Source organism: Theropithecus gelada, chromosome 15 (assembly GCF_003255815.1).
Source record: "Theropithecus gelada isolate Dixy chromosome 15, Tgel_1.0, whole genome shotgun sequence".
Taxonomy (NCBI): Eukaryota; Metazoa; Chordata; class Mammalia; order Primates; family Cercopithecidae; genus Theropithecus; species Theropithecus gelada.
In genome coordinates, this window is record NC_037683.1 from 109168284 (window position 1) to 109180092 (window position 11809).

The 11809-nt window shown below is 40.0% G+C and overlaps 1 protein-coding gene across 2 annotated transcripts in view; it reads left to right on the forward strand.

The window, feature by feature from the left end:
* The first annotated feature begins 488 nt into the window (after window positions 1-488).
* Window positions 489-11809, forward strand: part of ZNF510 (zinc finger protein 510) — a 20641-nt gene continuing 9320 nt past the window's right edge. The window contains exons 1-3 of one of the 2 annotated variants that reach the window (XM_025360815.1): window positions 489-573; window positions 2360-2605; window positions 3754-3812. In XM_025360815.1, the coding sequence (XP_025216600.1) occupies window positions 2536-2605; window positions 3754-3812 (129 nt within the window). In that variant the 5' untranslated portion in view covers window positions 489-573; window positions 2360-2535. The remainder of the gene's footprint in view (window positions 574-2359; window positions 2606-3753; window positions 3813-11809) is intronic. The other variant, XM_025360816.1, reaches the window with a different exon arrangement.

Here is an 11809-nt window from a genome sequence, read left to right on the forward strand (position 1 = left end):
GCTCACTGCAAGCTCCGCCTCCTGGGTTTACGCCATTCTCCTGCCTCAGCCTCCCGAGTAGCTGAGACTACAGGCGCCCGCCACCACGCCTGGCTAGTTTTTTGTATTTTTTAGTAGAGACGGGGTTTCACCATGTTAGCCAGGATAGTCTCGATCTCCTGACCTCGTGATCCACCCGCCTCGGCCTCCCAAAGTGCTGGGATTACAGGCTTGAGCCACCGCGCCCGGCCTCCCAATTGTTTTCAAACGTCTTCCACAGCTCTCGCTTTCTGCAACCACACGCTGCATTTGCTGTTATGTCCTCAAGTCTAACCCACAAGGTCTGGGGCTCTGACAGAACCCGGGCTCCAGTTATCAGGACCGTCCATGTTATTTCTCCGTAAATCTCGGGGGAAAAACAAAAACAAAAGACACCGAGAGCTGGCGCCGTACTTCCTGTCAAACTTAGGTTAGGGGTTACCGCGCAGCATGCTGGGAACGGATATCCGGCGTTTTCGTCTGCGCATGTGCAGTCGCCTCACTTTCCGGCTTCCACCTCTCCTTGTTTGCGGCTGTAGAGGGTTCGCAACTCAGGTGAGAGCGCCGGTCCCCCGCACCGATTGCGGACCTGCAGGCAGGGATGGGCTAGTGTCCAGGGGGCGGGAACGCGACGTCCGGGAACTCCCCAAAAGCTGGCCCTCCGCTCCCTGTGCCCGGGGCGGCCCGGAACCCCAGCCTGAGAAGGGCCGGTGGGGGAGGGCTCCGGGGACGTTAGGTGGGGTTGGGTCCTTGTTGGATGATGCTCGGTGCGGGCCGAGGTGTGGGTGCCAGAATGCAGCCAGGCGTCGGAAAACGAGGCGCTGGCTGCAGGAGGAAAAGGCATTTATTGTATTGACCCTGAATCTGCCACAAAGCGCGTATGGTCCGTGGGTCTGCGGTGAGAGCCCGAGCCTAGGAGCTACAAGGATCTGGTGAACTTTGGCTTGGAGCGTTTGAAAATGAGGATATTAGTAAAAACTGCTTTGTGTCGTTCAGAGATAAGCCATCAGCCGTAAAGCATTTAGCTCAGCGCTAGTTACTAAGCAGCATGTAAATGTTGATTCCCGTTATATTTGGAAGACACTTCGTTCTTTCCATGTAGTATTTCATTTAATTCTCACAACCACACTATTTATATCATTAAAAATGAAGGAGGGGTGAAATGGCAGAGCCAGGCTCACAAAGGATGAGGGAGCTAGGATGTCAACACATACACACTTTACTCCCCGAATCAGGCTGTTTGTGATGACCCACCTACCTAACCCAGCATTGCAGCCTTCACAGCACTAGGTGAGTGACTTGTCCCCAAAACCCCAGGACAATGATTATGAGGTCAGCGTGGACAGAATCCTACTATGTGGCAAGTGTATTTATTATGGGGTTTCTGGGATGTCTCCAGAGCCTCTGGGTTAGACTGAGGCTTCTGCCACCTCCTGTGCGGTCCCTGCTGTCTCTGTCTTTAGAAGTCAGTCTGATATTCTAGGGCAGTGAAGATGAGTCACATATGTAATTTTAAATGCTAAATTAGTAGCTACATGAAAATCTAAAACATGAAATTAATTTTAAGAACATACTGTGGTTTTCTTAATGTATCCAAAATGTTATTTGGACATGTGGCCCTAGCCACATTTCAAGTGCTCAGTAGTTGATGTGATTGGAGGCTGTAGTCATGGATAGCAGGGTTGTAATGAATGCCAAGAGAATCTGGTTTAAGGCCTTATAGGTCAGTTATTCACCAGGAGGATTTTGCTCCCCAGGGAACTTTGGAAATGTCAGGAGACTTTTTGCCGGGGGGTAGCGGGGGACTGAGTTTCGCTCTCTGGCCCAGGCTGGAGTGCAGTGGTGTGATCTCAGCTCACAGCAACCTCCACCTCCCGGGTTCAAGTGATTCTCCTGCCCCAGCCTCCCAGCTTGTAATCTCAGCTGGAATTACAAGCATGCACCACCATGCCCAGCTAATTTTTTTGTATTTTTAGTAGAGGTGGGGTTTCACCATGTTGGCCAGGCTTGTCTTGAACTCCTGAACCCAGGTGAACCACCCGCCTTGGCCTCCCATAGTGCTGGGATTACAGGTGTGAGCCACCACGCCCAGCCTGGAGACATTTTTGATTGTCACAACAGGGAGAAGGGGTGTCCTAATGTCTAGTGCATGTTTAGAAATGCTCCTAAACATCCTAAAATGCACAGGACCGCTCCTTATGTCAGAGAATTATCCAGCCCAAAATGTAAGTTGTGCTGAGGTGAAGAACACTGCTTTCCATGAAAGTTTCAACTAAAATGAATTCGTTACCCAGGCCTCAGCCCCAGCTTCTCTGGAACAAAGCAGTTCTTTATGTTGCAGGAAGGAGGGAGCCCCAGGAACAGGAGTCCCACCAAAGAACTGCCCTCTGACAGAACAGAGACCTCATCACAAGGGCTTCCGAACAGATGCAGAAGAACCCAGAGAGGAGCAGGTCTTGATTTGCCCAACCGGCAGCAGTTCTTTATCCCCTTGCCCAGAAAGCTCCAGACTTGGTGATGTCGCCACATCCAGAAGCCATCACAGATTGCGTGACACTGAATACTGTGGGCCAGCTTGCAGTAGGTGGTAAGCTGGGGTTGGGAGGGATGGGTTACTGTCAGACTGCACAGGAAAAGCCACATTATTGGAGGGCTTTTCTTCATGGTCTGCAAGGAAGGCATAACCAGCCAGGGCTGAGGAAATTCTGTCTCTAATCCTCCTCCTACAGCCCCCATTTTCTTCATTCTGGCCTCACTCTTTCCAGATTCTGAGGCAGTTTCACACAACATCTATCACATGTAGCATCTAGAGATTTTCTAAGGTTGCTGAACCTGTAGAATCACAAAAATGATAATACAGGAAAGGATTTCTATTTCTGACTCTTTTAAAACCTTAAGAAGTGTTGAACCTGGGATGAACAGTTTGTCCATGGTCACTCAGGACAGAGCTTGGAGCAAAGCACAGTGCTGTTTGCTCTGTCACAGGTGAGTCACCAGAAGTGTCTTATCGAAAGTCTTTCTGAGAAACTGTAAGTTGGAACAGAAAGATTTTAAAATAGTCTCTTTCAGCATCTCCTTTTTTTCAGTTTTGTGTTTTCTATTGGTGTAAATAATATTAACAGAATATTAATGTTAATTCTGTTTTAGTTTTTTGTCAAAGAAGACATATGTTTTAAATAAATCAATAGGAAAATAATCTACAATCACCTGATGAAAAACAGCAAGGGGCCAGGCGTGGTGGCTCACCTCTGCAATCCCAGCATTTTGGGAGGCCAAGGTGGGCAGGCTGCTTTAGGTCAGGAGTTCGAGACCAGCCTAAGCTACATGGCAAAACCCGTCTCTACAAAAAATATAAAAATTAGCTGGGCATATTGGTGGGTGCCTTTGGTCCCAGCCACTCAGGAGGCTGAGATGGGAGAATCGCGTGAACCCGGGTGGCGGAAGTTGCAGTGAGCTGAGATCACACCACTGCACTCCAGCCTGGGCAACAGAGCCAGATCCTGTCTCAAAAAAAAAAGAAAAAAAAAGAAAAATCAGCAAGGGTTCATCCACATGATCATATTAAAGATGCACATATTCAGGTGGTGTTTTCTCTGTAGTGCTTCCTGTCCCTTCTCAAGGGTCAAAGGAACATGTTTTATAGAGAGGTCTTTTTCCCCAGCTCGTGTGATGACATTGGTAGGCAGGTAAGATAGAGGCTGCCCAGATATCTCATGACTCCTTCCTCACCCCCAGGTTATCCTTTACGGTTCTCCACACTCTTTCAGGAGCAGCAGAAAATGAACATATCTCAGGTGAGTTATTTGCTAACACCTTTTTCATCATGGATTTCATAGGTGTTTAAGGGTCCACATATTAATATGGAAATGTAGAAATGGATCAAAATCATTCCAGGAATGTATAGAAAAGCAGGGCAGTAGCACAGCAGAATTGGCATGTGGAAAGATGCAGGCCTCCTGATGTTACAGATTTTCCAAAATGGAACTGCAGTTTTCATTCTTTCTGAGAGCCATGGCAGAGAGTCAGACAGACAATATTTGTTTACAGATTTGCATTGATGAGAAGCTTAAACCAGGCTGATTCCTCATGGAATCTGAAGTTATCAAAGTCAGGAAAAATGTCTTTGTTGGTCTTCACGTAAGTGTCAGTGCAAATCTTTCTAATAACAGCCTTGAAATAAATGCAGTATATTGCTTCTGCTTTTCCCTCAGTGGAAGTAGAGGGCTTAGTGCCAAACTCGGGCTTTTATTAATACAGTTTTTCAGGTAACAGAAACAGAGGTTCAGGTAGGCAGATTGTCAAAGAAAGGACAGATTGATGGTGTAGGCTCTGTTGATCAGAGGTGGAGAGTTTAAAAGGATTTTGTCCTGAACAATGGGTAAGGTTTTCATTGTTGCAGTACAGGAGATGACTCCATTTTGAGAGTGGGCTAAACAAGGCATGCAAGGTCCAGTAAGAATTTTTACCCATTGCAATTTGGACTTCCTCTTAGGGAATAATAAGAGAGAGGAGGGAGATAAAGGTTAGAGCCAGACTAGGGGTATTAGTTTGCTAGGGCTGCCATAATAAAGAATCACAGACTGGGTAGATTAAACAGCAATTTATTTTCCCACCATTCTGGAGGCCAGAAGTCTGAGACCAAGATGTCAACAGGGGCTGGGGGCAGTGGCTCACGCCTGTAATCCCAGCACTTTGGGAAGCCAAGGTGAGCAGATCACTTGAAGTCAGGAGTTCAAGACCAGCCTGGCCAATGTGGTGAAACCCTGTCTCTACTAAAAATATAAAAGTTAGCTGGGTGTAGTGGCAGGCGCCTGTAATCCCAGCTACTCAGGAGGCTGAGGCAGGAGAATTGCTTGAACCTGGGAGGCGGAGGTTGCAGTGAGCTGAGATCGTGCTACTGTACTCCAGCCTGGGCGACAAAGCGAGACTAGTCTCAAAAAAGGAAAAAAAGATGTCAACAGGTTTGGTTCCTTCTGAGAGCTGTGAGGGAAGGACCTTGTTCCATGGCTTAGATGTCTGTCCTCACGTCATCTTTCTCTGTATGAATCTATGTCCAAATTTCCTTTTCCTGTAAGGAATTGAGAAATTGTTCAAACATAGAAAGATACAAAGAAATAATATAATTAATATGTTCCCACCTTCCCAAATTACCAACTATATATATTGTGTTAATTTTTTCTTTCTCTTTTATATACTCTTTTTTCCTTTTAAAAACTTAGTTCTTTAACTGAGATGCAGTTTTAACACCAGTAAAGTGTACCTTGAAGTGTATAACTGGATGAATTTTTACATATGTAAATTCATGTAAGTTAATACCCAGATTAAGATAACACCATTGCTCCCCTCTACAGGGCAGCCACTATTCTGACCTTGTATGTTAGGGAAAAAAGATAAATTCGTTTTTGAATGTTGTACCAATAGAATCATACAAAATGTATTCTTTTACAGTTTTCAAGGGAATGTTTTGCTCCGTATCTTAGTATTTCCCTTTTATTGCTGGGCTGTATTTCATTGTATGAATAGACCATAATTTATTTCCTCATTCTGCTCTTAGTCCAATTTTTCATTTGTTTTTCCTGTTTGAGGCTATCAGGAATAAGGCTGCTGTGAATATTCTTTTGTGTCTTTTGGTATGTCCTCATTGCTTTTGGGATATACCTAGAAATGGAATTGCTGGTTCATAAATAAATATATGTTCGGCTTTAATACATACTGCAAGTAGCTTGCCTAAGTGGTTGAATCACTTTGCATTCTCACTAGCATTTTGGCTGTACCAGATTCTGAGCAACACTTGTTACTATCAATCTTTTTGTTTTCAGCCATTTTGGTGGCTGTATAGTGTAGTATCTCATCAAAATTTATAATTTGCTTTTCTATGGTAAATACTAATGTTGGGCACCATTGTTTGTGTTTTGACCATTTAGACATCCTTTCCTTTTATGTAATATGTAAAGTACCTATTCAACTCTGTTTTAATTGGGTTATTTGCTTTTTTTTAAGTAGGAATTATTTCAGTATTTTCAGTAAATGTTTTTTTGCTATGTGTGCGTTACTAATGTTCTTGGATTCTGTGATGTCCCTATTCATTTTTTAAATAATATCTTTGACAACAAAGTTTTTACGTTTAATAAAGGTCAGAATCGTCTTTTCTTTAATGGCAGTTCCTTGTGTATCATATTTTAAAGTTCTTTCCCTACTCTAAAATCATACAGATATTCTCCTATATTGTTACTACGTATTTGTTTATTTTAGCTTGATCCACATAGAGTTAGCTTTTGTGTTTGGTGTAATGTGAGTGTCAAGGTTCATATTTCCGTATGAATATCCAGTTGCTCTAGCACCATTTGTTAGAAAGACCATCCTCTGTCAACTGAATTGCAGCTGTGTCTTTTGTCAGTCAAGTGACTTGTATGCGGGTCTGATGTAGACTGTATATTTTCTTCCTTTGGTCCAATTATGTTATCTTTTTGCTGGTACTTCACTGTCATAATTACTGTTGCTTTATAGTAAGTCACGAATTTTAGTGAATTTATTTACTGTTTTAGGCCCTTTTCATGTTCATGGAAGTTTTATCAGTTTTCACAGAAAATCCTGATTGAAAGTTTTTCACAGTAGAGGTGAAGTCTTTCACATCTTTTATTAGATTTATTCCTAGGTATTTGATCTATTTTGATAATAGCACAAATGATACTGCATTTTAAATGTCATTTTCCAGTTTATTGTTGGTTTATTAAAATATGATGGATTTTTTAGTATTGATCTTATACCTAGGCATTTTATAAAATTCACTCATTCTAATAGCTTATCTGTGGATTCTTTTGGATTTTAAATATGCAAAATTTTTTTTTGCAAAAAAGACAATTTTACTTCTTCCTTTACAGTTTTTATATCTTTAATTTCTTTTTAGCCTTACTGCTAGGACTTCCAGTAAAATGTATAGTACAAATGGTGATAACAGAAATCCTTGTCTTATACCTCACCTGAGGGGTACTCAGTATTTCACCATTGAGTCTTATTTTAACTACATGTTTTTTGTATATGTCCTTAATTAAAATAAGGAAGTTCCCTCTCTATTTTCAGTTTCCTGAGTTTTTTTTTTTTTTTATCATGCATATTTTGTCAGATGGCTGTTCTTGTATCTAGTGAGATAATCATATAATTTTATTCCTTTAGTCTGTTAAAGAGGTGATAGATTTATCAATGTTTAACCAACCTTGCATTCCTGGGATAATTCCCACATGTGCTATCACTTTAATTTATTTCTGGATTCAATTTGTTAATATTTCAATTAATATTTTAATTAATATTTTAATTAATTTTTGTGTCTACATTAATTGAAAGATACTGGCCTGCAGTTTTTCTGTCATATAATGTCAGGTTTTGGCATCAACATTATATTCTAAAAAAATGAGTTTGGAAACAGTTACTCATTTTCTGTTCTCTGAACAAGTTTAAGATTGCTGTTATTTCATCCTTAAATGTTTGGAAAAATATACCTGAGAGGTAGTCTAGCCTTGGAGTTTTTCTTGTGCCTGGTTTTTGCTCATGAACTCAGTTTCTTTAATAGGATATAGAAAATCCAAATCATCCTACTTATTCTAGTGTCCTTTATTTTTAACAGCTTTATGGAGATACAGTTCACATACCATATAATTTACAGTTTTAAAGTGTACAGTTTTGTGGTTTTTAGTATATTTGTAAAGTTGTGCAGTCATTGCCACAATTGTAGAATGTTTTCATCACTTCAAAAAGAAATTTCTTATCATTTAGCTATCATCCCCCATCCTGACATACACAATCTCAGCCCTAAACAACAACTTATCTATGTTCTATTTCTATATGTTTGGCTGTTCTAGACATTTCTAATAAGCGAAGTCACATAATATGTGATCTTTGTGGCTATTTCTGTTTTTCTTTTTTTTTTTTTGAAACTGACTTTTGCTCTTGTCACCCAGCCTAGAGTGCAATGGCACAATCTCGGCTCACTGCAACATCCGCCACCCAGGTTCAAGCAGTTCTGCCTCAGCCTCCCAAGTAGCTGGGATTACAGGCACCCACCATCATGCCTGGCTAATTTTTCTTTTTTTTTTTTTTTTTTTTTTTAGTAGAGACGGGGTATCACCATGTTGGCCAGGCTGGTCTGGAGCTCCTGACCTCAGGTGATCCGCCCACCTCAGCCTCCCAAAGTGCTGGGATTACAGGTGTCAGCCACCACACCTGGCCCTTTATGACTATCCCTTTTACTTGGTATACTGTTTTCAAGGTTCATCTATGTCATACATATCAGTACATCATTCCTTTTTATGACTGAATAATATTCTATTGTGTGGATATACCATGTTGTTTATTCATTCAACTGATGAGCATTTGGATTGTTTCTCCCTTTTGACTGTTAGGACTAGTGCTGCTATTATCATTCATGCACAAGTTTTTGTTTGGACACCTGTTTTCTCTTGGGACTAAACCTTAGGAAAGGAACTTCTGACTCATATGGTAACTCTTGATTTATCATTTTTGGTAACTGCCAAACTGTTTTCCGCAGTGGCTGCACCATTTTACATTCCCACCAGCAGTGTATTAGGGTTCCACTTTCTCCACTTAAATTATGGACATCCTAGTGGGTGTGAGGTGGTGTGTCATTTGACTGATTTGCATTTCCTTGATTAATGATATTCAACATCTTTTTCACGTGCTTATTGGCTATTTGTTTATCGTCTTTGGAGAAATGTCTATTCAAATCCTTTGCCCATTTTGGATTATGTTTTTTGTTCAGTTATAAGAGTTCTTTATGTATTCTGGCTACTAGATATTAAATGTAGTATTTGTGAATATTTTCTCCTATTCTGTGGGTTCTTTTCACTATCTTGATGGTATCCTTTGCACAAAAGTTTAATTGTGATGAAGTCTAATTTTTATTCTTTGGTATCATATCCAGGAAGCCATTGCCAAATCCAAGGTCATAAAGGTTTACTCCTGATTTCATCTAAGAGTCACGCAGTTAAACTCTTATATTTAGGTCTTTGATCCCTTTTAAGGCCTTTTTTTTTTTTTTTTTTTTTTTTTTTTTGAGACAGAGTCTTGGTCTGTTGCCCCGGCCGGAGTCCAGTGGCATGATCTTGGCTCACTGCAACGTCTGCCTCCCGGGTTCAAGTGATTCTCCCACCTCAGCCTCCCAAATAGCTGAAATTACAGGTGTGCACCACAACGCCTGGGTAATTTTTATATTTTTTTAGTAGAGACAGAGTTTCACCATGTTGACCAGGCTGGTCATGAACTCCTAATCTCAAGTGATCTGCCTGCCTCAGCCTCCCAAAGTGCTGGGATTACAGGTGTGAGGCACCACATCTGGCTATTTTGAGGCAATTTTAAAATACGGTATAAGGTAGGAGTCCAACTTCATTCTTTTGATGAGATTCAATTATCCCAGCATCATCTGTTGAAAACTATTTTTTTCCTAATAAATGATCAATGTATGGGTTTATTTCTGGGCTCTCAGTGCTATTCTGTGGATCTGTATATCTGTATTTATGCCAGTACCACACTCTCTTGATTACTGTTGCTTTATAATAAGTCTTTAAATCAGGAAATGTAATCCCTCCAATTTTTTTTTTTTTTTTCTAGATTGTTTTGACTATTCAGGGTCCCTTGCAATTTCATATAAATTGTAGGTTCAACATTTCTGCAGAAAGTTCATTAGGATTTTGATATAGATTTCACTGAATCTGTAGATCACTTTAGGGAGTATTGTCATCTTAACAGTATTACATTTTCCAATTCATGAACACAAGGTGTCTTGCCATTTATTTGGGTCTTCTGATTTCTTTTAGCAATGTTTTCTAGTTGTTCACGTATAAGTCATGTACCTTCTTGGTTAAATTTATTCCTATTTTATTATTTTTTGTTCTGTTATAAATGGAATTATTTTCTTTTTTATTATTCATTGCTAGTATTTAGAGAGATAAATGATTCTTGTGTGTTCATCTTGTATCCTGCAATTTTGCTGAATTCATTTATTGGTTCTAGTAGTTTTTTGTGGATTCCTTAGTCTTTTCCATATGTTAAATCTCATGGTCTATGAGAATAGAGATAGTTTTACTTTTTTTCTTTCAAATTTGGATGCAGTTTTTAAAATTTGTCTCGCCTATTTCCTCTAGCTAGAACTTCCAGTATAATAAATAGAAATGATGAAAGCTGGCATCCCTGTCTTATTCCTGATATTTGGAAGAAACCTTCCTGTTTTTTAGCCTAGTGTATTATGTTAGCTGTAGTTTTTCAGAAGTGCTTTCTATTGTGTAGCAGCAGTTCTATTCTACTCCTACTATGTTAAATGTTTGTTTTTTAATCATGTTTTTGTCAAATGCTTTTTCTGCATCAGTTGAGATGATCATGTGATTTGTTTTCTTTATTTTATTATTGTGATATATTACACTGATTTATTTTCTTACGGTGAGCCACCTTGCATTCCTGGAAATAAATTGTACTTGGTCATGGTGTATAGTACTTTTTATTTGTTGCAAGATTTGGTTTGCTAGTATTTTGTTGAAAACTTCTGCACACATATTCAGAAGGAATATTGATCATAGTTTTTGGGTGATTTCTTTATCTGGCTTTGGTTCAAGGTAACTCATAGAATGAGGAAATGTTCACTCATCTTCTATTTTTGGAAGAATTAGAGAAGGATTGGTATTAGTTTTTCTTTAAATGTTTGGTAGACTTCACCAAACATTTAAAGACTGACAGTTGGTCTTGAACCTTTCTTTGTTGGGAGGATTTGGATTACTGATTCAGCCTTATATCAGTCTGTTCAGATGTTCTGTTTCTTTTTTAGTTCATTGTGGTGGTTTGTGTGTTTCTAGGAATTTGTCCACTTCATCTAGGTTATGTAATTTGTTGCTGTACAGTTCACTGTATTCTTTTATTGTCTTTTTTATTTTTGTAAGGTTAGTAGTAAGGTCCCCACCTCATTTAGTTCCTTAAAGTGTACAATTAGCATATTGATTTGGGATCATTTTTAATATAGGTGTTACTGCTATAAATTTCACGCTTAGCACTGCTTTAGCTGCAGCTCATGCATTTTGGTATTTTGTGTATTCATTGTGAGTAATCTCAATGTATTTTCTAGTTTCTGGGTTTTGGGTTTTTTGTTTTGTTTTTTTGAGACGGAGTCTCGCTCTGTCACCCAGGCTGGAGTGCAGTGGTGCCATCTCGGCTCACTGCAGCCTCCGCCTCCCGGGTTCAAGCAATTCTCCTGCCTCAGACACCCGAGTAGCTGGGCTTATGGGCATGCACCACCATACCTGGCTAATTTTTCTATTTTTAGTAGAGGCACGGTTTCACCATGTTGGCTAGGCTGGTCTCAAACTCCTGACCTCAAGTGATCTGCCTGCCTCAGCCTCCCAAAGTGCTGGAATTATAGGCATGAGCCACTGTGCCCGGTCTAATTTCTCTTTTGATTTTTCCTTTCATCCTGTAACAAGGTGAAAATAACCCTATGTGTATGGCCCCCAGGGACTTCACACACTCAGACTAGTATACATTTACCTTTAGCAAATGAGCACATCCTGATTCTCCCTGCAGGTGCCTATCTCTCTCCTAATAGTTTGAAAAAAAAGATGATAATTTTCTGTTTGCCCAGGTATGTTCTTCTAAGGACGTTAGCGTTGCTTTTATCAGCTCTCTACATCTCGAAGCTAAGATCTGAAGCTACGCTGTATGATTGTAATTTTTTGTAACTTAGTGAGATAGACTGTGTTTTTTTTTTTTTTTTTTTTTTTTTTTTTTTTTTTTTTTT